The sequence below is a fragment of the Tasmannia lanceolata genome, unplaced genomic scaffold (assembly GCF_043159265.1).
Source record: "Tasmannia lanceolata isolate RefF3 unplaced genomic scaffold, GAP_Taslan_0.1 ptg000007l, whole genome shotgun sequence".
NCBI classification, from domain to species: domain Eukaryota; kingdom Viridiplantae; phylum Streptophyta; class Magnoliopsida; order Canellales; family Winteraceae; genus Tasmannia; species Tasmannia lanceolata.
Window position 1 is genome coordinate 2,528,877 of NW_027518684.1, and position 24,855 is coordinate 2,553,731.

The 24,855-nt window shown below is 37.2% G+C and overlaps 1 protein-coding gene and 1 non-coding gene across 2 annotated transcripts; one reads left to right on the forward strand and one right to left on the reverse strand.

Annotated features, from left to right (window-relative positions):
• Positions 1 to 7,267: 7,267 nt before the first annotated feature.
• On the reverse strand, positions 7,268 to 7,370 carry LOC143882370 (U6 spliceosomal RNA). Its single transcript, XR_013252210.1, has one exon. It is a non-coding gene; the product is annotated as a U6 spliceosomal RNA (small nuclear RNA).
• Positions 7,371 to 14,719: 7,349 nt separating this feature from the next.
• Positions 14,720 to 24,300, forward strand: LOC143881405 (auxin response factor 2-like). The gene is made up of 14 exons (XM_077384451.1): positions 14,720 to 15,125; positions 16,264 to 16,388; positions 16,473 to 16,568; positions 17,267 to 17,323; positions 17,529 to 17,684; positions 18,160 to 18,244; positions 19,964 to 20,054; positions 20,238 to 20,402; positions 20,876 to 20,995; positions 21,163 to 21,238; positions 21,331 to 21,484; positions 21,765 to 22,477; positions 23,350 to 23,540; positions 23,904 to 24,300. The coding sequence occupies exons 1-14, from the start codon at positions 15,065 to 15,067 to the stop codon at positions 23,950 to 23,952; spliced, it is 2,139 nt and encodes a 712-aa protein (XP_077240566.1). The 5' UTR covers positions 14,720 to 15,064; the 3' UTR covers positions 23,953 to 24,300.
• Positions 24,301 to 24,855: the final 555 nt, after the last annotated feature.

Here is a 24,855-nt window from a genome sequence, read left to right on the forward strand (position 1 = left end):
TAAAGGACTAAAAAACTCAATGGTTAAACCTTTCTTGAAATCGATTTAGAATCATCCGATCAAAGTGTTCTCATTGGCATTGAACTGGACTTATGGTCGCCGTTTGGATGGATGAGATTGGTCACTGTTTGGATGGATGGATGAGATCACGTACACAAGGTGGAGGTTGGGCCTAATAAGTGTCGTTTAAAAAGGAGCTTAAAAGTGACTAGAGAACACCGTAGATTTAAATCCACATAATCAGTTATGGAGTCGCAATCTGTTCTCAAAATCCAAAACGAAATAGCCTTTTAAATTTTTTGAAAGAACCTTTTATATAATATTCGCCCCTTTTTTTGCTTAGGACACCCCCTTTATTTTAACTTGGGACAGCTGCTTGCGTCGGTGCATTTACGACTACTCTTTCACCCTTAAATAGTTACATTTCTATCTCTACTCTTAACTCTTACTTTTACTTTTACCTCGTAACTCTTACTTTTACTTACCATTTCAAAAAAATAAACTCTTACTTTTACTTTTGGCTCTATTTATTTTGACGTAAATGGACTTAAAAAAGTTTACGCCCATTTTTCCACTAAAAATAGGCGCAAAGTTTGTTTTGCGTCCATTTTAGGTCGGGGGTAAAACTAGGAAACTATGATAAATAAGACAACTCACAACAATTATTATTATTCATTAACTATAATATTGCCTGTCGGGAGCAATTTTCTATGTCATAAGTAGGGGTGCAACTCGGGTCAGGTCAGGTAAGGTTGAGGCCAACCTGACCCGACCTGAGGAACCCTTTTTTTCCAACCCGAACCTGACACGACCCGAATTCAACCCGACCCAACCCGAATTTTTAAGCTTACAATAAAATAACTGATAAAAAAATTTGGGTTTCACTCGGGTCGGGTTGCCCAAACCCTGAACCCGAACTCAACCCGAACCTGAACCAAACTCAACCCGACCCGATTTTTTCTCGGGTTCAACCCGATCCAAGTTGCACCCCTAGTCAAAAGCATGGTTATAAATATCGACGAAATCTGAAATTGCGGTCCAAAATTTTGGGTCTCAGTCGAGACCAAAATCGAAATCCATAATACCTGAAATCATAGTTTATTTCGGTCGAAATTTCGTTTATCCTGAAATTTTGTTCGTCAGAAATTTTAAGGATTTCACCCAAAATCTCTATGTTTGATAATTATTTAATATTATCCAGAAATTCAGCCGAAATTACTAAAATTTCGGTCAAAATTATTTACGAGAAAAATTAGCCGTTAATGTGGTTCCGTTGGATTTCGGCCGAAATCTCTTCGGTGAGGACCGAAACGCATTCCAAATCCGAAATTTGAAACCACGGTCAAAAGCATGGTTTTAAATTTCAACCGAAATCCGAAACCAAAACCGAAATTTCCTGAAATTCCAAATTTCGGGAATTTTGGTCCTAAATTTGGAGAAATTGAAATCTTTTTTTTTTTTTAAATATGTTACAAAGTTCGAAATCAATTAAATATTCTTTTTAAGTTATTACCAAATTTCAACCCAAAATTTGGAATTTCGGTTTTTGGGAAGTCCGAAACCGGTACCGAAATCGAAATTTTAAACCATGGTCAAAAGTATACACAAAAAGGCACCCTTGAATGAATGGGCCAGATCGTACTGATGTCATGTGGGTGTGTTGCCGGATGAACAGCCAATAAAAAAGTGTACAGAGTGAGAAATGTCATTATCAAAATGCAGTTAGTTTGGATATAAGTCGAGCTATTTATTTGATTGGCACTATCATGTTTTGATAATTACACTAACTCATCTTGTCTTTTAGTATTTAAAAAGCTGTTCAAGGGTTACTACACTTGCAAAAAGGCTCACAAAAGCCCTTTAAAAAAGAAAACACAACCTTAGTTTGTGAAATTATTAAAACATGGTGGTGCCAATATCAGTAGCCATTTGATTTTGATAATGGGACGACTCACTATGTTTTATACTTGTGTGATTAGCTGCCGATATATTTTTGGGAACTGCAATAGATTTTAACGGCCGGTTAAAATATGTAAAACAAGGTAAGTTCGTCCCATTATCAGAACATTGAGCGTGAGGATATGAATTTAAAAATGTTTAGGAAGCAAAGGCATTATTTGTCAGCCGTGGAAGGAGCAACTGAGGCAAGCTTAAACCCTAGAAATTAGCATAGGTGCCTAGAAACAGACCTCCCTTTTCTTTTGTAGGAGAATCTACGGACATGATTTGACTTTATGTGGGACCCACGGCAATAAGATCCCTCCATTCACGCGCTGATTGATAACCCACGTGAAACATTCGAGAAAGACCTTGTCTTGTGCCATGCATGATGCATCCTAAAAAAGAAAAAAAGAAAAAAAGGAGCTGATATTTTCACCCCCTCTGCAGTACGCATTCGCCCCACTTAGAACGTGAAACAGTGGACAACTTTTAACGCTTTTGACGTCAAATCACGTCAGAGTGGGGCTAATGCGTACTGCAGGGGGGTGAAAATATCATAATAATATTTTTTTGTTTGATTGGCAGGGTTTCGCTCCCTTGTTTTTTAGTGGGTACAGCCTATATTTCCTATTTAAGTTGTGGCCCAACAAATGAACGGTTTGGATCATCTTATGAAGTGGGGCCCACTGCACTTTTTTTAAACTCTAAAACTTCACACACGCACAGGCACAGCATATAAAAGCTCTCAAAAATAAGGTTTTAACATGGTTATAAGAGGGAACTGATATTGGCACTACCATACTTAATAATTGCACTGACTCATCTTGTCTTTTACCATCACAGTTTCCGAAAAGTTCTTTATATGAAAATTGAAAAGCAAAGACAAGCTCAGCTAGTGCAATTACTAAAACAGGGTAGTGCCAATATCAGTATCCTTTTCCCAATTGTAGAATTGAAGTGTGCAAAAATCAACAGCTGAAATTCATATGCTGTTCATCGGTTTTTTTTCATGATGAAAAGATTCAGAATAACAAGAATAGAAAGAGATAAAACACATTAACGTCCATCTCTTTCTATTTACAAATAACAAGAATAGAGGATAACGAGAATAGAAGATTGAGAATAAGAATAAAATCCAGCTGGCAAATGAGAGACAGACACGTGGTGATCTGAGGCACGTTCATGACTTTTGGAATACGCCTTATCGATTTCCCTTCTAGAATAGGACTATACTCAATTGAACGCTATCTTTGAAAATCATGTCAAATCTTTTCCTTCTATAATCAGAAATCAAAGTCGGCATCTTATTCCGTTTCTACGGCAAAACGGAATAGAAAAAAAAAATACAAAATTTAATAGAAAAAATTCTAATAAAAATTCATTCAGAATTGGGCAAAATCAGAATACAACCTCTTGGGCTGGAAATTGATTCTGTCTCATGTTCTTTGAAAATTTTCATCGATCACAACTCACAAGTACTGCCCATTTAAATATTTATTAAAATTTTGATTCCATTCACACGTTGGTCTAGACAGTACCAAACTAGAATCGGAATCATGATTGATTCCTTAGAAATATTCAGTGCTTACCCAAACACTAGAATTGGAATCGTCATCTGTTTACAAGGTAACTTGGAATTGGATTGCAATGTAATACCGATACCAGTTCCCGATTCTAGCAATCCAAACACACCCTTAGGGTGTGTTTGGATTGCCGAAATCAGAGTTAGAATCGGTTTCCCATTCTAATTCCAGCGCTTGGTTCAACAAATGAGCGGAATGAAGTGGTGGAAACGACACTATGGTGGAATTAAGAAGAGGGGTATTCTAATTCCGCCCGGGGGGGGGGGGTAAAATTTTTACTGATATTTTTTGAATTAAAATTTTTATTTTTATTTTTTCCATTATGTTTCCAAGGCAATAAGAATAGGAATCAGATTAGATCAACGGGCCGCTTGACCCTGTGGGTGGCCTCATGATGGCCAAAAAGATCATCGGCCTTGATTACACATACATATCCTGTGTGGGCCCAATATCCGATTGTTAGCATTGGTAGTGAGGTGTGACTGTCTACCTAAACTAGGCTGGATGGATCAAGGGCTTATGATCAATAAAAAAATGAAGCAGAAGTGGGTCCAGATAAATGTTTTTCAGGGAGGAAAGTAAAAGTGGCTTTCTATTTAGCATTTTTCTATGTGAATTTGACGGAGATCACACACATACAAGAAGTGGGTTCCACGCCTCCTAGACATTGAGACAAAATCAGAATCCACATGAGATTTCATAATTCTACTGATGTTGGCACTACATTGTTTTTATAAAAAAATTTGGAAGGTAAGGGGGGTTTAAGTAGAAAATACAAGCTGAGTTTGTGCGGTTATTAAAACATGGTAGTGCAAATATCGGTAGCCATAAAAAATGGGATGATTTATTCGACCTTTTTTCTTCCCCGGGCCACCCTCTTATGGTGTAAAAGAGAGTCGTGAATACACTAGAGGTGGCTGGCCAGGGACGAAAAGGGGGCGGGTATATCACTTCCCTAAAAAATTCAAAAACTGTAAATTATTAGAATTTAAGTAGAATCTTAATTTAATGGGGTTTTCTAGGCAATTTTGTGGAAAGCCATTTCGCGGCTGACTGTTGCAAGAGGGAACAACCCATGAATTAAATAAATAAGACAAAACCATAAAAAATTGGACATATGTGGCTGCTCCCTATTGCAAAAGTCAGCCGAGAAATGGCTTTCCGAGAAATTAAAACAAATTAAAATTATATTAAATGACATTACTAATAATTAATGGAAAAAAGGGGTGGCAGAGATAGAAAAGAGGGGCGGTAATATATCACTCTGAAAAAATCGAGAGTGAGAAAGGGGGTGGGAGAAGTAATAAACAGGTGTGGGAATCAATAGATGAATTAGTATAAAAATACTAAAATACCAAAAAAGGGAGCAAAAATAGGGGATGTAATAATGTAATATATAATAACTTAAAAAAAATAGAGAGATTGGGGGTGGGAGAAGTAAAAAATAGGGGCTGTTAATCTATAAGCCCCTAAAAAATCACCTGTCTAAAAGTTAGGAGAAAGGCGTGACATGTGACTGAAGAGCTAAGGTATTTTTTGGGGTTTGGAGAGAAGATTTTGTTTCGGGTGGGGCCGGAGAGAGAAAAGATAAAAGTGGGCCCGGACTAACGTGGCGTTCAGAGAAGTGCCTTTGGTTTGTGGCCCTGCTCGTAGAAGGGGCGACAACTAAAAGTTAACGGCGTTAAGTAGCGTTAACGGGTGACATGTGTCGAGCAAGACGGAGATAACGTCAAGATGGGGGGAAATCGAGGAGCCGTCTTTTTAATAAATGTCATCATTAGATGAATTGTCGCTTTTTTCCTTGCCTTTTCCAATTCCCCAATCGCCGATTCTCTTTTCTTCTCGCCGAGTTTTTATTCGTTTCTGGTTTCGCCAAGACCGTTCATTTTGCAGGCCCACTACTACATTTATTTTACATGAATTCCATGCATCAACAGTAATAAGAAAAGAAGGCTATATTTATTAAGGTAATTGGTTTATGAGCTCAAGCTCAGATAGCTTATCTCAGCTAGAGTCTCTAAATAGAATGTGTGCCTATGTTGTTTGGGTTATGTTAGATATTGGTTGTATAGGGTGGCCCTAAGAAATCATCTCAATAGGAACATGGAAAGCGTTGATTTGTGGAGGTTTAAAATTGACGGTTAGAAAATGGGTACATTTTGTGCTTGTACAAATCGAATGGTTAGGTGCCATGGAATTAATGAGTTGGATGAGTCAAACAACATGGTAGATGGTGTTTTTATAGTGGCTAGCTCAGATAAGCTATATGAGCTTGAGCTCAGGCACTGCCCCAATTTTTTTAGTAGAAATTCTATTCTATGATGGGTGGCTGTATAAACCCGCCCATTTGTTTGGCCACAAACTAGGTTGTGCCGGAAATATCCATTGGATGATCCTAACCCTTGCAGTCTTATAGAACATAGGGTAAGGGATCATCCAATGGATATGATTTTGGGAAAACAACCTATTTACATTGTGGTCGAAAGTTTGGATCATCCTACAGTGTGGGCTGTACTGTATTTTGTGAAAATTATGGGTTTATATGGCCACCCATCATATAATTTCTCATTTTATTAGTGTTTAAAGAGATTTTATATGGCCTAAGCTCCTATAGTCCAAGTACTTTTGAGAAAGTGCCCTATTAGAATCTGTACATTCGATGTTCCAAACTTAAATAGGTTGTGCCCAAAAATCATTCCATAGGATAATCCCAACCCTATTTGATGGGCACAACGTAAATAGGTTGTGCCCAAAAATCCGGTCTACAGGATAATCCCAACTCTACGATCTATAGAGGTTTTCATAGGTGTGGACCGTACAGTACTTTTTGAAAAATACTTGTACTGTACAGGCTTAAACCATATAAAACTCGCATTTAAATAATGGAGATTTTTTTATGGTGAGTGCGTAAAATGTCCATTATTTTTTAGAATGTACAATGGGGCCCACTTCACAACATTATTAAACCGCTCATTTGCTGAGCCATCACGTAAACAGGTTGTACCCTGCAGGTCATGTCCATAAGATGATCCTACCCTCTGGTCTATAGAGGTTTCTATAGTGTAGAGGGGGACAGTCCCTCTACAGATCGGACGTTAGGACCTATGTACAATGTGGCCCAACAAAGGTTTAAATCATGATGTGAAGTGGGCCCCACTACTTTCCGAAAACTATTGGACTTACGGCCTCACCTTATAAAATCTCTAGACAATGAACAGTTGAACACCATATTAGAATGGGGAGTGATAAATTGACCCATATGTCTTAAATCGACCCCTCATATAGGGCAATGCTTAGAGAGAGACGGAGAGAGAAATATGGGGTCGATTTATCACGCCCTATTAGAATCTTAAATTATTTTTGAGGATTTGCTAAGCTCCATCGCAAAAGGCTTTTCGCGGCTGGTCTGTCGCAATTCAGACCAAGGTTTTAAATTTTGGTTTCGGTACTAATTTCGGACCCCACCGAAATCCGAAATTTGGTACTTCGGTTCAAAAATTCCAAAGAAATTCCGAAATTTGGTAACATTTTTTTAATTTTAAAAATAGCATTTTTTCAAAATTTCGGTTTCGGTCCCCCCCGAAATCCGAAATTTAAAACCATGATTCAGACCAACCACCTCGTGAATGGAGACAAGCTTTTGTCTCTACTCACAGGTGGCTGGTCTGAATTGCGTCAGACCAACCGCGAAAAGCCTTTTGCGATGGACGCTAGCAATTCCCTCATTTTTGTTTTAAAAGAAGGAAATTTTGGGCCATTTCTCAAATTGTACGTGTCATCCTTGCGCATGGGCCATGATAATATTTTATGTATCGTTCTAATTTTATCAGTTGTCTCCGAGGAGATTGGATTTCTGGAGATATGTGAAAATTTTCGAAGAGCAATGAGGTGACCTGATTGGCTTTGTTTAGACCGGTACTATTTATCCTGGTTTTGTAGAATTCAGGCCTGTTCATTTTAGATTTTGACAACGGATTGTGGGCCCTAAACCGATTATTGGACTCCAAATTAAATGATAATCGGTTTAGGGTCCACAATCAATTGTCACAATCTAAAACAAACAGGGCCTTCAGAAATAAAATTTCAAATCCAGTCTAAATTTTCTGAGCCTGTTTTGTATTTTTTTTTAAAACAAATTTACAGATCAAATCTTTATTTATATCAAAGCTTCATGATTGTGGAAAATTTAACTTGGGCATCTAATTTAAGTATTATGAAAGAACAATTTCTAACTAATAAATGCAATCAAAGAGAGCTTAAGAATTAAAACTATCTCGAGAAAGTCTATATCTATTACACTGATATCTAACATCCTACAATGAGCAGAAATTAATTATGAAAGTAATCTTACATGTTCTAATTTTACTAGGTTAGATGCATAAATTTTAATTTTCATTATAGATCTAGAATGTCTCTAGCCTAAAATTTGAGAAATTATATGCTGTGTACGCGTGAAGTCCAATATTTTTCCGTATGGGGCCCGCTTCAAAGGATGATCCAAACCATTCATTTGTTGGGTCACAATGTAAATAGGCTGTACGCTGCAAATAATCTCCATAGGATGAATCTAACCCTCTGATCTATAGATATATAATGTGCAGTCCTACGGATCGGAGGGTTAAGATCATCCAATGCTCTGGTCTATAGAGCTTTATATAATGTGCACTCGTACGGATTGGGGGTTCATATCATCCAATGGAGGGTTAGGATCATCCTGTGGAGATTATTTGTGGGGTACAGCTTATGTAAGGTGTGACCCAGCAAATGAATGGTTTGGATCCCCCACTGTAATTCTGGAAAAGGGACATCGGGAACCGATCAACCCAACATATGATTTTGTTTTGTATACGTTGGTCACGTGGTAATGATTTTAGTGGTCATTGTCATTGCTTTGCAAAATAGTGAACATATGTGACATGAATATTTGATCCCTATTTTATGTATAGCCAGTCTATAAGCTGTGGTGAAAACTAGGAACTTAATGGAAAAGTTTATCTATTCCATGGTTGGCATTTTAGAAGAGAATTTATAAAAACTTCGATTCCTCATATGCTCAGAGTTTAGTTTTCTTACACATGAATGACGAAATTTGAAATGTTGGCAATAAACGAAGTCGAATGGATAATAACTCCTTTTACGTGTGGCATAGACGATTGGACCATATATCGAAAGATAGAATGAAACAACTGGTAATAGAAGGGGTGCTCAGTTCACTTGACTTTTTATTTTTGTTTTGGTATGTACGAGTCGCATCAAAGAAAAGTACGTGAAAACTAAGAAAATGGATTCCATTAGGAGTATGGGTCTACCATAACTTAAATAGACAGTACCCCAAAAAATTATCTCCATAGGATGATCCTAACCTTCCGATTTATAAAGGTTTCTATAGCTACAGATCGGATCATCCGTAGAAATGATTTTTGGGGTACAATCTATTTCTTCGTGCCTCAATATATGAACGGCGAATGGCTTGGATCGTCCTATAAAGTGGGCCCAAAATACTTTTTTGAGACTATACTAGGACTTGAAGTACTTCCCATACAATTGGTTTTTTTTCTCGAATTTAACTTTTTGCAATCCCCATGTTACTGACCAACCAAAATGAAAGAAGCTTCACTCCTTTAGATAAAAAAATGATTCTGAGTGATTGGTAATCGTAATTGAATCAAGGGGTTTATCCAAGTGCACACACCATTTAAAATCTCACATAAAAGTATGTATTTTTCGCATGAATAATGTTAGTGAAAATCCGATGTAGGGGGGTCCCAAGTTATACTTGATTGGCAACACAATGAGGATGGAGAATATGGTTGTTTAAGAAATAGAATCTACCAATTTTAAACTTTTAAACCGATTTTAAGATTAAGAGATCAAGAATCAATATTCAAGCATACAAGTTAAATCTAATGGTGCAATGCAAATAAAAGAGCAAAGAGATAGAAAGAGTGCACCCGAGATTTAAAGTGGTTCGATCCTCAAATCCGAGGCCTACTCCACTCCACCAACCAAACCCGTTGATGGCTTCACTATTTGATCTTCTTAACCTTGGCGAAGATCGAATGCCAATTACAATAGCTTTAACTTTGGTGGCTATCCTCACCACGGAGAATGGGCTTCGCTTCTCCGAATACTCGCCCGAATACAACACTCGAAGGTTGAAAGAAAGAAATGAAAAATCCCTCACAAGGGTTACAAAATGGATGTACAAATTTGAGCCTATGATCCAAATCCTAAAGATGGTGATGAGAGGCACAATTGAAGTTTGATTCACTCTTGGATATTCAAATGAAGTTTTAGAGTGTTAGGATTCATTATTGTAATGTTTGGAACACCCATATTTATAGGAAAAACAAAATATGACCGTTCAGTGGCATTACGGTAATTTCTGGAAAATTCCCAACGGCTCAAAATCCGACCGTTGTAGTGTTCTCGGAGTTCCGAGAATATTTCTCGGAGTTCCGAGAAGAAATCTCGGAGTTCCGAGAATACACACAGAAGTTGGAAAATGATCTACTGGACCATTTCTCGGAGTTCCGAGAAAAACTCTCGGAGTTCCGAGAAGCCTATGTCTGAGCAGATTTTCATTTCTGTTTTTGGGCTTCCAACTTAACACCAAGTTGGGATTGCTTATGAGGGTTCCAAGGTGTTGGAACTCCACAAATACAATCACATATATTTTTAGGGTGTGTGAGATTAACTTAATTATGCCTCTAAAAGCCTAATCTAGGTTTGGATCAATTACATTCTAAAAGACAAAAAATGGTCTTCAATATGAATTTCTTCATGTCTTCAAGTCTTCATGACTTCTTGCTTGATGACTTTGGCCTTCCAATTGGTGGTCCAATGTGAGCTTCTTGGCCTTCAATCCAAGCATCCTTGATCTTATTTTATCATAATCTACAACTTAGACATTCAAACTCATTAGTGATAAAAGATCACTTGTGTATTGGAATCATCAAAACAAGATGAGAATGCCAAGGTGAAAACCATTGGGCTTACAATCTCCCCCTTTTTGATGATGACAAGCACAAGAGATTTACAAATTAAGGCATATACTCTTTTCACATTTATCTTACTCTAGAGACTTTTACTCTAGATTCTTCTCCCCCTTTGTCATCAACAAAAAGAAGGGGTAAGAAAAATAAAGGGTTTAAAATTTACAATTTTAAAGCTCCCCCTTTTTTAAAGAAAAATTCAATTTTAACTCCCCCTAGTTAAAATAATTTTACAATACAAGAGGGGTTATCACAAACCATACAAATGAAATATATTCAATTTTAAGTTCAAAAATCCATAATCTACACAATATGAATAAAATCATATGGAGGTTTTGGGAACCCAAGATTTCTTGGTCCCACATTTAGCCCTACTCTTGGATGCACATTGGAATTGGTAATGACCATTCATTCCACAAAAATGGCATCTAACAAGAGGGTTAGATACACTAGTCCTATCATGATAAGCATGTTGAGGTCTAAGACTAGTTTTACTTAGGATTATGTCTATAATTTTATTTTCATTTAGAAATCCATGTAAACATAATCTAAGTCTCTCATTTTCATTATGAAGATGGGATGTTTGAACTAAAAGCTCATTTCTTTCATCTTCATAAGAATTGGAGGAGCTTGCCATATTTTGAAGTTTTAAAAGTTGGCAAGTTTTCTCATCCAAACTACCCTTAAGGGTATTAATCTCAAGTTTATGATTTTCAAGTATCACTTGTTCTTGAGATATGGAAGAAGATAAATCAATTTTTAAAAATTCAAGTTCTTTTTCTAACTTTAAAATGGATTTTTTAAGAACTTTGTTTTTGGAAATTTGAGAGTGCAAAGTGTTACACAATTCATCATAAGATATTTTTTCATTATCGCTACTTGATGATTTACAAGATGGGTGAGAGTTTACCTCATCTTCATGGGTGAATGTCATGAAGCAAAGATCATCTTTTTTATTTTCTTCCCCTTCACTTGAGCTTTTGCCTGATGTGCTTAACGCATCCCAACCGGCGGCAAGAGCCTTATGCTTCTTCCAATCCTTCTTACCCTTGTACTTAGAGGAAGTTGATTTTAGAAGTGGACAATCCGGTCTTTTGTGTCCAATCTTCTTGCAATTGAAGCATCTTAAGGCTCCATCAACATCACTTTCTTCTTTCTTCTTCTTATCTTTCTTATGCTTCTTTCTCCACAAGCTCTTGAATCTTCGTAAAGCTTCTTCTTCGTCACTATCCGCTTCACTTGATGAGTCTTCCTTGGAAGCCTTGAGTGCTAGGGATCTACTTTCCCTTTCCTTCTCCTTTGGCTTCTTCTCCTCTTGAGGACTTGTTAAGAGCATCTCATGGGTGATGAGAGATCCTACAAGCTCCTCTATGGTTAGCGTCTTGAGATTCTTTGACTCTTGAATCGCGGTCACCTTTGGATCCCAATGGGGAGGAAGAGACCTAAGTAACTTACTCACAAGCTCATCGTTAGGATAAGATTTACCAAGATTAGCTAGTTCATTAGAAATTAGAGAAAAACGAGTATATATTTCGGAAATACTCTCGTTTGGACTCATTCTAAACATTTAATACTTGCTCTTTAACAAGTTAATTTTGGAATCCTTGACTTGTGATGTTCCCTCATGGGTAATAGCAAGGGTATCCCAAATAGTCTTGGCGGAATCAAAAAGAGCAACTCGATTGAACTCCTCGGTAGCTAAGGCACAAAATAAAGAATTTATTTCTTTGTAGTTCAAATTAGCTTGCCTTTTCTCTACCACGTTCCATTCTTCAAATGGTTTGGAAGGTACATTGTATCCATTTTTCACAATGTACCAAAGTTTCACATCTATCGACAGAAGATAGATGCGCATCCTTGTTTTCCAATGTCCATAGTTTGACCAATTGAAGAAAGGAGGTCTAGTTGTTGAATGGCCTTCCGGAAGTCCGGTTCCAATTTGGTGTGCCATTTCACAATTAGAAGTTGCCAAATAAAATCTTTCCCTAGTTAGATTTTGAAATAATCTTCACAAAAATTTTAAAATCTTTTAAGAGCCAAGGCTTTGATACCAAGTGAAAATCCGATGTAGGGGGTCCCAAGTTATACTTGATTGGCAACACAATGAGGATGGAGAATATGGTTGTTTAAGAAATAGAATCTACCAATTTTAAACTTTTAAACCGATTTTAAGATTAAGAGATCAAGAATCAATATTCAAGCATACAAGTTAAATCTAATGGTGCAATGCAAATAAAAGAGCAAAGAGATAGAAAGAGTGCACCCGAGATTTAAAGTGGTTCGGTCCTCAAATCCGAGGCCTACTCCACTCCACCAACCAAACCCGTTGATGGCTTCACTATTTGATCTTCTTAACATTGGCGAAGATCGAATGCCAATTACAATAGCTTTAACTTTGGTGGCTATCCTCACCACGGAGAATGGGCTTCGCTTCTCCGAATACTCGCCCGAATACAACACTCGAAGGTTGAAAGAAAGAAATGAAAAATCCCTCACAAGGGTTACAAAATGGATGTACAAATTTGAGCCTATGATCCAAATCCTAAAGATGGTGATGAGAGGCACAATTGAAGTTTGATTCACTCTTGGATATTCAAATGAAGTTTTAGAGTGTTAGGATTCATTATTGTAATGTTTGGAACACCCATATTTATAGGAAAAACAAAATATGACCGTTCAGTGGCATTACGGTAATTTCTGAAAAATTCCCAACGGCTCAAAATCCGACCGTTGCAGTGTTCTCGGAGTTCCGAGCAAATTCTCGGAGTTCCGAGAAGAAATCTCGGAGTTCCGAGAATACACACAGAAGTTGGAAAATGATCTACTGGACCATTTCTCGGAGTTCCGAGAAAAACTCTCGGAGTTCCGAGAAGCCTATGTCTGAGCAGATTTTCATTTCTGTTTTTGGGCTTCCAACTTAACACCAAGTTGGGATTGCTTATGAGGGTTCCAAGGTGTTGGAACTCCACAAATACAATCACATATATTTTTAGGGTGTGTGAGATTAACTTAATTATGCCTCTAAAAGCCTAATCTAGGTTTGGATCAATTACATTCTAAAAGACAAAAAATGGTCTTCAATATGAATTTCTTCATGTCTTCATGACTTCTTGCTTGATGACTTTGGCCTTCCAATTGGTGGTCCAATGTGAGCTTCTTGGCCTTCAATCCAAGCATCCTTGATCTTACTTTATCATAATCTACAACTTAGACATTCAAACTCATTAGTGATAAAAGATCACTTGTGTATTGGAATCATCAAAACAAGATGGGAATGCCAAGGTGAAAACCATTGGGCTTACAGTTAGAGGAGAGCCGCAGAGTGCGTGAAGCTCTTATAAGTCATTTTCACCTTGTAACGCATTAATGACCATCTTAACAACATGATCACCGGAGTTGTTAGTGTCAAATGGCATTGGCCCTTCCTAGTGAATGAAAACGAATAAACGATAAGGGAAGTTATATTTTCACCCCCTTTTCTTCAGTGGGCACCCCTCTATTGTTTTATCCCCCCACCCACCCACCAAACACACACACCTCCTTCGAGTGTGTTTATGACTACTTTGTTTCTACTACAAAGGAGTGGCTCAATGAAGAAAAGGGGCAAATATCTACCGAACTGTCCATTTGAGGGGCCACAAAGTAAATTATTTGTGCCCAAAAAAGTCATTTCCATAAGATGATGCTAGCCCTCTGATCTACGGAGTAACACCATATCGTGGAAACCTCTATAGATTGGAGGGTTTGGACCATCCTGTGGAAATGATTTTTGGGGCACTACCTATTTACGACGTGGCCCATCAAATGGACAGTTTGGATCTTCTTATGATACGGGCCATACCTACCGTACTTTTTGAATAATAAATAGACTACACGTGTACAGTGTAGAAAATCCAAACCTTCCATTTGATGGGCCACAACATAAATAAATAGGTTGCATCCAAAAAATCATTTCCATGCATAATATGGAATCCTATTTAGATCGGACGGTTGAGATTATCCTACGGAAAAGATTATTATTATTAGGGCACAAGTACCTATTTACGTTGTAGCCCATCAAATAGACGGTCTGGATCATCCTATGCTGCGGTCCGTACAGTATTTTAAAGAACACTAGACTATATAAACGGCCACACACCATATAAAAACTCAAAATAGTGATCGTCCAGTTCTATTAAATGGAGAGAGAAAATCGGCGATGTTTTCCCCGACCGATCGTCTCCTCGGTTGTTCGTACTGTGTCGATAATATCCTCGCTATTTCGCCGGCAATAGATACAAACTAACCATAGTTAAGACTCTTCTAACCATAGTTAGCTCCTCTGGTCTATGGTTCTGCAACACGCAGAGAGAGAGAGAGAGAGAGTACTGCATTGAACATTGCCTTTCTGTAGAGAGAGAGAGGTTGTAAAGAAAAAGGGATGTTTTTGTTGTGTGTTGCATTTTTCCCTACATCTGTTTCTAAAATTTCTTGTACGTTCTCTCGCCCTCTCTCTCTCTCTCTTGAATTTTATCTGGTTTTGGGTTGGTGAGAGAGAAGGGTGAGATGGGTTCTACAGAGGAGGGTCTGAATTTGGAGAATAATACCTTGCCTTGCAGAAACAAAGGTGAGATGTTGCTTGAATAATGTGGCTCTTTTGTTCTTTTTTTTTCCTTCTTTTTCTGCTTATGCATTGTTAAAATGGATGGTATTATAATATTTTTATTGTTGTTGTTGGGTTAGAAAGTTACCGTTAAGAAATGACACTTTTGGGCTTTTCCCCCCTTCTTCTCTTCTATTTGGTGGCTTACAGAGGGTGGCATTGGGTTTTTGCTTGGATTTGTTTCCTTTTCTTTCTCAACTTAGCTCTCTCGCTCTCTCTCTCACATATATGTGTTTTGTATTTTATTCATTTGTAAAATGGAATGACAATTTTGGGTTCTTTTTTGGGTTTTTATTTCCCCCTTCTTTTCTTCTCTATTTGGTGGTTTACTGGGTGTGTCATTGTATTTTTTTTTCTTGGATTTGTTCCCTTCCCTCTCTCTTATGTGTTTTGCATTTTATTCACTTGTATTTGTTCTCTATTACCATTTTTTATTATCATTTTCTGTGTATTTTGGGTTTTCCTCTCCTGGTATGTAGCATTTGGGCCAGCCATTTGTGGGTTTTGTGTTTTCCCCCCCCTTGCTTGAAAGTTAGAAAGTTAAAATGGAATGGCATTTTTGAGTTCTTTCCCCCCCTCCTTTCTTCTCTTTTTGGTGGCTTACAGGGGGTAGCATTGTGTTTTTTCTTCTCTCTCTTATATGTTTTGCATTTTATTAACTTGTATTTGTTCCCTGTTACTAATTTTTTGTTTTCATTTTTTTTTTTTAATGTATTTTGGGTTTTCCTCTCCTACTACAGAGCATTTGGGCCAGCCATTTGGGGGTCTTTTTTTTACCTTGCTTGGAAGTTTGAAATAGGGGATTCCCACTTGCTTGGCATTTTATTTTTTCTGGGGTTTTCTATTTTATTTGATCATTCCTTTTCTTTTCCTTTAATTCCATTTAAATGCTGTTTGTTTTTTCCATGCAATGACGTCTTATAGTTAGACACATGGGTTATTTGTCCCTTGATAAAATTCACAGTTTGTGTTCATTCAGAAAAAAAGGGGTTTCCCTTATGGTTTGGAGCTCTATCTGAGTAGAAAATATCAATTTTGTATGCTTTACCAAGTTTGTAGTTAGTCTCTGTTTTTTTTGTTCTAATGATTATCATACTCTTAGTTGTGATTGCAGATGAAAATGATGACTTATACACCGAACTCTGGCAAGCGTGTGCTGGTCCTCTTGTTAGTGTTCCTCGTGTTGGAGAGAAGGTCTTCTTCTTCCCTCAGGGTCACGTGGAACAGGTATAATTTTCGCAATTATTCCTTTCAGTGACAAATATAAATCATTCAGTGTTGTGGCTTTTGGGCTAATTGCATTGGCTGTAGGTTGAGGCATATACCAATCAAGGTGCTAATCGAGAGATGCCCAATTATGATTTACCTTTTAAGATCCTCTGTAGAGTGGTATATGTTCAGCTAAAGGTATCTCTCTCTCGTGGTCACTCTTTCTCTCTGCTTATTCTTATTGTAGATAGATTTTACTGATGTTTCTTGACCATTTGATCTTTGTGTCGTCCTCCTCATTATAGTCCTCCAAGAATCAATAGCATTGCATGGGAATGCATCCTGTCTTTTCACCTTAGTAGTCCTATGCTTAGTCAGTACTATAGCCCCAATCATTGCTATAATGAAATAAGACTAGGAACCCAAAACTGGATTTAATTTAATTTTTTAATCGTTACTCATTAGTAAATGAGATAGTTATGTTTCTTGAATGTAGTTTTACTAGCTGAACAGGAAATATTTTTTTAATCAATAAAAAAGGAAAACTACGTCTTCTGTAAACATTTAACACAAGCCCAAATTACCCAAAAAAGGAAATTGAGAATCATCCAAAGAGGCAAAATTGATGACACAAAGCCACTCCTCCTTTGCCAATCAATCTTTTCCACCAACCGACTGAAAACCCACAAGGCAGGGAAGAAAAACTAGACCTCCCCATCCACAGTACTACAAACCCCAAAACACAAAGGAAAAACATCCTCATCATTTCCGATCATCCGAGTATTCCCTCGCGAAGTTCCACGGTTCCCCACAGGAAATATTGATTTATCATTCATTTGTTTACTTATTTATATAGCATTTGTGAGTGTTTATGTTTCTCAAATTTGGTTTTGCAGGCGGAACGGGACACAGATGAGGTGTTTGCTCAAATGACATTGCTTCCTGAAGAAAAGGTGCCTGACTAAATTGTTGAATTCTTTTAATACTTATATATGTTCTTACATGTTGAAATTTTCAAAAAGAAAAAGAAAAATGTTCTTACGTGTTGAATATCATTTATAATGTCTTTGGTGTATTGGTAAGATTAGAAGTTTGAAAGCTGCTGTAGACGCTACATTTGGGTAACTTGACATGTCTGTCTTTGTTGTATCCTGGCAGCAAGACGAGACAAGCATGGAGAAGGAAACCGTGAAAGTTTTACCTTCAAGACCCTACGTCTATTGTTTCTGCAAAACCCTCACTGCTTCAGACACTAGCACACATGGTGGATTTTCTGTTCTTAAGCGACATGCAGATGAATGCCTTCCACCTCTGGTTAGTTTGTTACTCAACATACTATTCTTTTCAGTTGCTATGCACATACCTTATTTTGTTCATTTGGCATAGCACGGGGAACGAAATGACTAGTTCATCCAGTCTTTGAAATCTGTCGTGAGATTAAGGCCCTGTTCGTTTTATGATTATGCCAACCGATTGTGGGCCCAAAACCAATTATTGGACTCAAAATTAAATCGGTTGGCATAATCTTAAACGAACAGGGCCTTAACATGCCAGAAACTAGTTGAAAGTTGTGACACTGAAGAAGTTTGATGCCATTGTTCCCAAATAGCTGTATAATCTCAGGAATGGGCATTTATTATTCTGGTGATCTTATATCTGTTTCCCGCTTCTGAAGTGTTTCTAACTTTGTACATCTGAAATGATTTTGTGTTCAGCCTGGCAAGATTCATCTTTTTGTTGGGAAAGAAAACTTATTGCAATGGTAGTTGAATTCTCTCTATTATTGTAGGACATGTCTCAGCAACCCCCAACACAGGAGCTGGTGGCAAAGGACTTGCACGGGGTAGAGTGGCGTTTTCGTCATATTTTTCGCGGTAAAATATCTTCTATTTAGTGCCTTGGGCAATTTGAACTCAGGCAACCAAAAAAGCTAAAAATTACCATTCAAAAAAAAAAAAAAAACCAAAAAAGCTAAATTTGCAATTTGGTTGTACTTGCAAATGTGGACAACAATGTTACATTTTGGATTTCTGTTTCTTCATGTTCATGCATGGTTGTACAAGTGTATTGTGTACGATTTTGTGCATATATATATATATATATATATGAGAAAACATTTCCTACACACTTGTGTAGGTAAGTTACCTACACATTAGCTTAAAATACAGTGGGGGCCCACATTGTTTGGGTGATCCAAACCATTCATTTGAATGGTCCTCACATAGATAGGGTGTCCACAAAAAATCAGATCCATAGGATCATCCCAACCATTCAAACTATGGAGGCTACACAAGTGTGTAGGAAATGTTTTCTCTCTCTCTCTCTCTCTCTCTCTCTCTATATATATATATATATATATATATATATATATATATATATATATATATATATATATATAGCATTTATCATCTTAAAAAGTATGGAACATGATACACACTGACAGTTCCCAATGACTAGTCCAGATGGAGACAAAAACTATGGCTACACTTCTTTGCATGGACTACAAATTGTTCCTCCTGGCCAGTCCATTCCTTTACTGACTAGCATGCAATTAATTCTAACTAGCATTTATTTGAGTGTTTAATACTCCACTTCAGGAACAAAATGTCAAATTGATCAAAAAAAAAAAAAACCAAAAAAGCTAAATTTGCAATTTGGTTGTACTTGCAAATGTGGACAACAATGTTACATTTTGGATTTCTGTTTCTTATTGTTCATGCATGGTTTTACAAGTGCATTGTGTACAATTTTGTGCATATATATATATATATATATATATATATATATATATAGCATTTATCATCTTAAAAAGTATGGAACATGATACACACTGACAGTTCTCAATGACTAGTCCAGATGGAGACAAAAACTATGGCTACACTTCTTTGCATGGACTACAAATTGTTCCTCCTGGCCAGTCCATTCCTTTACTGACTAGCATGCAATTAATTCTAACTAGCATTTATTTGAGTGTTTAATACTCCACTTCAGGAACAAAATGGCATACTGATCAAAAAAAAAAAAAAAAAACCAAAAAAAGCTAAATTTGCAATTTGGTTGTACTTGCAAATGTGGACAACAATGTTACTTTTTGGATTTCTGTTTCTTCATGTTCATGCATGGTTGTACAATTGCATTGTGTACAATTTTGTGCATATATATATGTAGCATTTATCATCTTAAAAAGTATGGAACATGATACACACTGACAGTTCCCAATGACTAGTCCAGATGGAGACAAAAACTATGGCTACACTTCCTTGCATGGACTACAAATTGTTCCTCCTGGCCAGTCCATTCCTCTACCGAATAACATGCTATTAATTCTAACTAGCATTTATTTGAGTGTTTAATACTCCACTTCAGGAACAAAATGTCAAACCGATCATTATATTAATTTCCCATTTTTTATTGAGGTTGTATGCTTTCTTAGTTCTCTTAGCAATTAATTTATGGCTCTCTGACTCAAGATTGTGTTCCTCAGATTAGTTACCATATCATGATGGTTTTTCTTCTCTATGTTATCCAATTTTACAATTCATATTTACCATGGTATTACTTGTCTGCATGCATGCTTCTTTTGCAAATATCAGGTCAGCCGAAGCGACACTTGCTTACGAGTGGTTGGAGTACATTTGTGAGCTCTAAAAAACTTGTTGCAGGCGATGCTTTCATTTTCCTCAGGTTCTTTCTTAATCCTGACCCCAATTTTCCATACTTGTTTTTGTAATTTGGATACTTCACAATGATGTTGAAGTCATGTAGTATTCATTAACTTGACTGAGAGTGTGTTGCTTGAAATAACATTGAGGTAGTCTGAATTGTTAGTTATTTTATGAGTTGGGATAAAAGAGTCGTCTTTTACAGAGGTGATAATGGGGAACTTCGTGTCGGAGTTCGCCGTGCTATGAGGCAGCAGAACAATGTTTCAACATCGGTCATATCCAGTCACAGCATGCAACTCGGCGTACTGGCTACTGCATCTCATGCTATTTCCACTGGTACTATGTTCAGCGTGTTTTACCGACCTAGGTAAGCAATGAAAGCTTTTTTTAGAAATCATTTCACTTTTTGTTAGTGAAATACACTGGAAAGGAAACCTCATCTGCTTAGAAATCGTCAAACATTTTTTAAGTGAAATACGCTGGAAAGGAAACTTCATCTGTTTTGAAGTTTTTATTTGTCAATATTACTAACATGTGTTGAAATTCACTGATCTTTTGGTTTATTGTAGAGTTCCATGCTCATCAGTTAAATTTGATCTTGAAAAATTGGAAGGGTAGTTTGACAATATCTAGGAAACCGAGTTACGAATACCTGTAGCATAAGTACTTATGGTGTGGTTTGATTGTGGTCATATTTTTGTTCCTCCTTTTCTGTTGCTAATTTAATTGAAGTTACCTTGTATTTGTTTCATGCAAGATTTATTATTTTTCAATTGAATTTTTTTTGGGAAACAAATGCCATATTTATTATTAATATATTATAGCACTTATGTTTCACAGGACAAGTCCTTCTGAATTTATAATTCCTTATGATCAATACATGGAATCAGTTAGAACCAACTATTCGATTGGGATGAGGTTTAGAATGAGATTTGAATGTGAAGAAAGTTTAGAACAAAGGTAGGTAAATCTCTTCTTTTTCCTCATAATTTTTGAACACATCTTTATGTACATGCTTCATTATTCCATGCATGAACACATGCAGACACGGTTTGTGTTGCTTGTGTGTTTGTAAATCCATACATGCACATCTAGGGTTTTTCTATAACCAACTTGTGTTAAACCAGGTTAACTGGTACCATAGTTGGCATGGAAGATGTCGACCCCGCTAGGTGGCCTGGATCGAAATGGAGAAGTCTCAAGGTAAGCTAATTAAAAATTTGAATGCTCATTTGTTCTTTTAAGTTTTAATATTATATACAACCTTTTTTTATATTTTTTATTCTTCATTTAAGGTGCAATGGGACGAAGCATCCACTCTTTTGCGCCCTGAAAGGGTCTCTCCATGGAAAATTGAGCCATTTGAATCCACCCAACCACTGCATCCCTCAGTTCCACCCCGAACCAAGCGGCCCCGTGCTCCTGAATCATCTGCACATGGCAGGGAGGGTCTGTAATCCTTATGTATCCTCTATTTGATTTGAATGTGATCTTGCAAAGAGTTATTTTTTTTTGAAGAAATAAAAAATTGAAGCCTCAACAGTGGGGGCAAGGCGTCCCACAGAGGACTGATCTTGCAAAGATTTCACCAACTATGAGACAAGCTAATATCATTCATAATGAATTTCTTCTTCTGACACTTTGAATAATATTTACAGCTCAATATTACTTTTCAAGTTTTTATGTTATGTGGTTCAACTAATGTTTTGGACTGGTTCGATTTCTTTAGGCCTGTCAAAGGGTTCTGCTGAGCACACACCAGCTCATAGATATCCAGGGGTCTTGCAAGGTCAAGAAATCATGGCCTTGGGAAAAGTTTCTTCCAAAGGTAATGATCCAGGAAATGTACATAAGCCGCCACCATCAAATTTGATTCCTCCAAGTATCCCTGGTTGGGAAAGGACCGGTGGCATAATTCATGGTCAGAGACGAGTGAGCTTGGAGAACCGTTACCTTCTGAGGCGAGAGCCAGCTTACCGAGATATATATGCCAACAACATATCATCTTTTCCCAATAGAATCCCAGAGGAGGATTCAGGTCTGGGTCGAAATTATCTTTCGGCATTTTGTACTTATGGGACTGCTGGGGATTTCAGACTAGCCGAAGCCCAGGGCATTCCACATGTTACTTCAACTTCAAATATTTGTGAGTTTCAGAAACTGAATGCTCTCAAGCACAATCCGGTTTCCCAACCACTAGAAGGTGGTATGTGTAAGATTTTCGGTGTCAATCTGGTTGGAAACCCTAATGAACCCATGTCACCACGCGTTGCAACTTCTGGCGAGTTCAATAATTCACGCCTTATGCCTCCGGCATCTTCTCAGCCGGCAGTTTTGGAATCTGACCAGCTTTCTGAGCCATCCAAGAATTCAAAGTCATCCAGTTTCAGTGCCTCTGGCAGTCACAAGACCCATTCTGTCACCGCCCGTAGTTGTACCAAGGTAATATGGAAGTTCCTTTTATTATATGCTATGTCTAATGCATTTTGGGTTCTTTTTAAAAATTAACAAGGACTGACACTTTGAAAGAGAAGTCTGTGATTCCTTGTCTTTCATAATTTGTGAAACAATCAATTACTCCCAAAGCTTAACCTTTTAGAGTTGGTGTTATTTAATCATTTATACTTTAACACTCTGCCTCACGGGTTTTGGTTTGGCCGTACACTTGGATTTCCAATGCCCATGAGTTGTTGGGTTTTGAACCCAGGAGCTGCCGTAAGGCAATAGCTATGATACCATGTGAAACAACCAATTACTCCAAAAGCTTAAGCTTTTTGGAGTTATTGGTTGTGTTTGGACTTTGGAGTTTTTGGTTGTCTCACAGAAATCAACATATTGGTATAACCAATATGTCAATGCAAAAGTTTCTTCCCAACTAAAATACATGATGCCATTGTAGGCATAGTCACAAATATTTGTCTCAGGGAAGGAAGGGTGCATCTCAAGATATTTAATTTTTTTTTTTTGCGATTTTCGGGTTTATATTGAGAAAAGGTCGGGGAAAATAAAATATTTAAAAAAATATAAAAATTCGGAGATATTTGTGACTATAGTTGTAGGTTTTACCCAAACTACGACTAGTACAAGACTGATGAGGAATGCTTTGACATCAATTTTCACAATTAGATGAGACTGCAAACCATGTCAACAGATTCTGACTCTGCTTCTCATTTGTTATTCTGCATGATGCCAACACATTCTGCTCTAATTACCATTCTTATTTGTGTTTTTTTCCAATTATCTTGGTTTTGGCACAATCCTTTTGGCTTCATTCCTGAGAATTTTCTGTTATTCTTCTCTTTTTGGTTTTTCAGGTCCATAAGCAAGGAACTGCTCTTGGGAGATCAGTTGACCTTGCAAAATTTGATGGGTACGAAGAACTTGTTCTTGAGCTCGATCGAATGTTTGATTTTGAAGGAGACCTGGTGGATCCCAGCAAGGGTTGGCAAGTTATATACACTGATGACGAAGGGGACATTATGCCGATTGGAGATTTTCCATGGCCGTTAAGTATCACAATGCATTCTTGACTTCTGTTTATTTTCTATGAAGCCCCTCTGCACATTAGGATTAATGAAATAAATGATAGTTTCAGGATTTTGGAGTCGAGCCTTGGGCCCTGTTCGTTTCAGATTGTGGCCACTGACTGTCACGCCCGAACCGATTATTGGACTCAAAATTAAGCATAATTTTGGGTCCAATTATCGGTTTGGGCCTAACAATCGGTTATCACAATCTGAAACAAACAGGGCCTTTGGTTAGATTGTTATACTTGGGAAATAGATTTCCGTCGAAAGAAGAAAAAAAATCAAGTATTTTATGGAGCTACCTATGTGCTGATTCATTTATCTTATGTTGTGAAAAGCAGGGAATTCTGCTTGATGGTGCGGAAGATGTTCATTTATCAGCGAGAATAAGTATTCAAATTAAAGCCTAGTTTTCTGAGTTCAGAATCCCTCAAACACCTTGAACTTGACAAGTTTCCTGTGGATAAAGAAACATCCTTCAAAACCAGCTCACATGGGGTCTAGTCTCTCCTCTCCTTTCTCTATACTGTTTGTCAACATGATTTTGATAGGGTTACTTCTTATGTTTAGAAGAAGTTGTCACTTACCCTCACATTTGAATCCTTTTAGAGGCTTAGCTTTGTTACTAATACCTGTTCTATGTAATTGCCAATACTAAAATGTAAAATCACGTATATTGTGAAAACCTTTATATAAATATGCTTTCTTGGATGCATCCTTGGAGATGCTTTTCTTGGAGATGCTTTTCTTTGGTGAATGCCCATTTCTCTTTTTCATTCTGAGGCTAATTAAGCTAATATTTGAATTCCGTGTGTTGCAACATGCTCTCTTAACTGAAAGAGAATCATTGAGAAGAACTATGTTAACTCCTGATTAGGGCTACTAACTTTTATATCATGAATAGTAGGATTACATGTAATATAAAGAAGAGTTTTTATATGATGCCCGAACGTCAAGTACCGTAAAAAAGGTACCGCCCTTGATATTTGATCCAACAGCTGCCTACTTTTTAAGAGGCTGCTGTTGGATTAAATATCAAGGTTGGTACGCCACTTCACGGTCGGGCACCATATAGTTTCTCTATAAAGAATGCCCCTTTTTATACAGGGACTCTTATAAACTTCAAACCATAGCTACAAATTTAAAAAATTCCCAAGGTTTTAAACAATCATTGAGATATCTTCATATGTTATTTTTTACTGCGAAAATTTCACGGTAAATTTACGATATTATTTGATCTCCTAATTTTGTTCTGACTTTTTATATTTTTATGTCGAAAAAATTAGAGAAAAT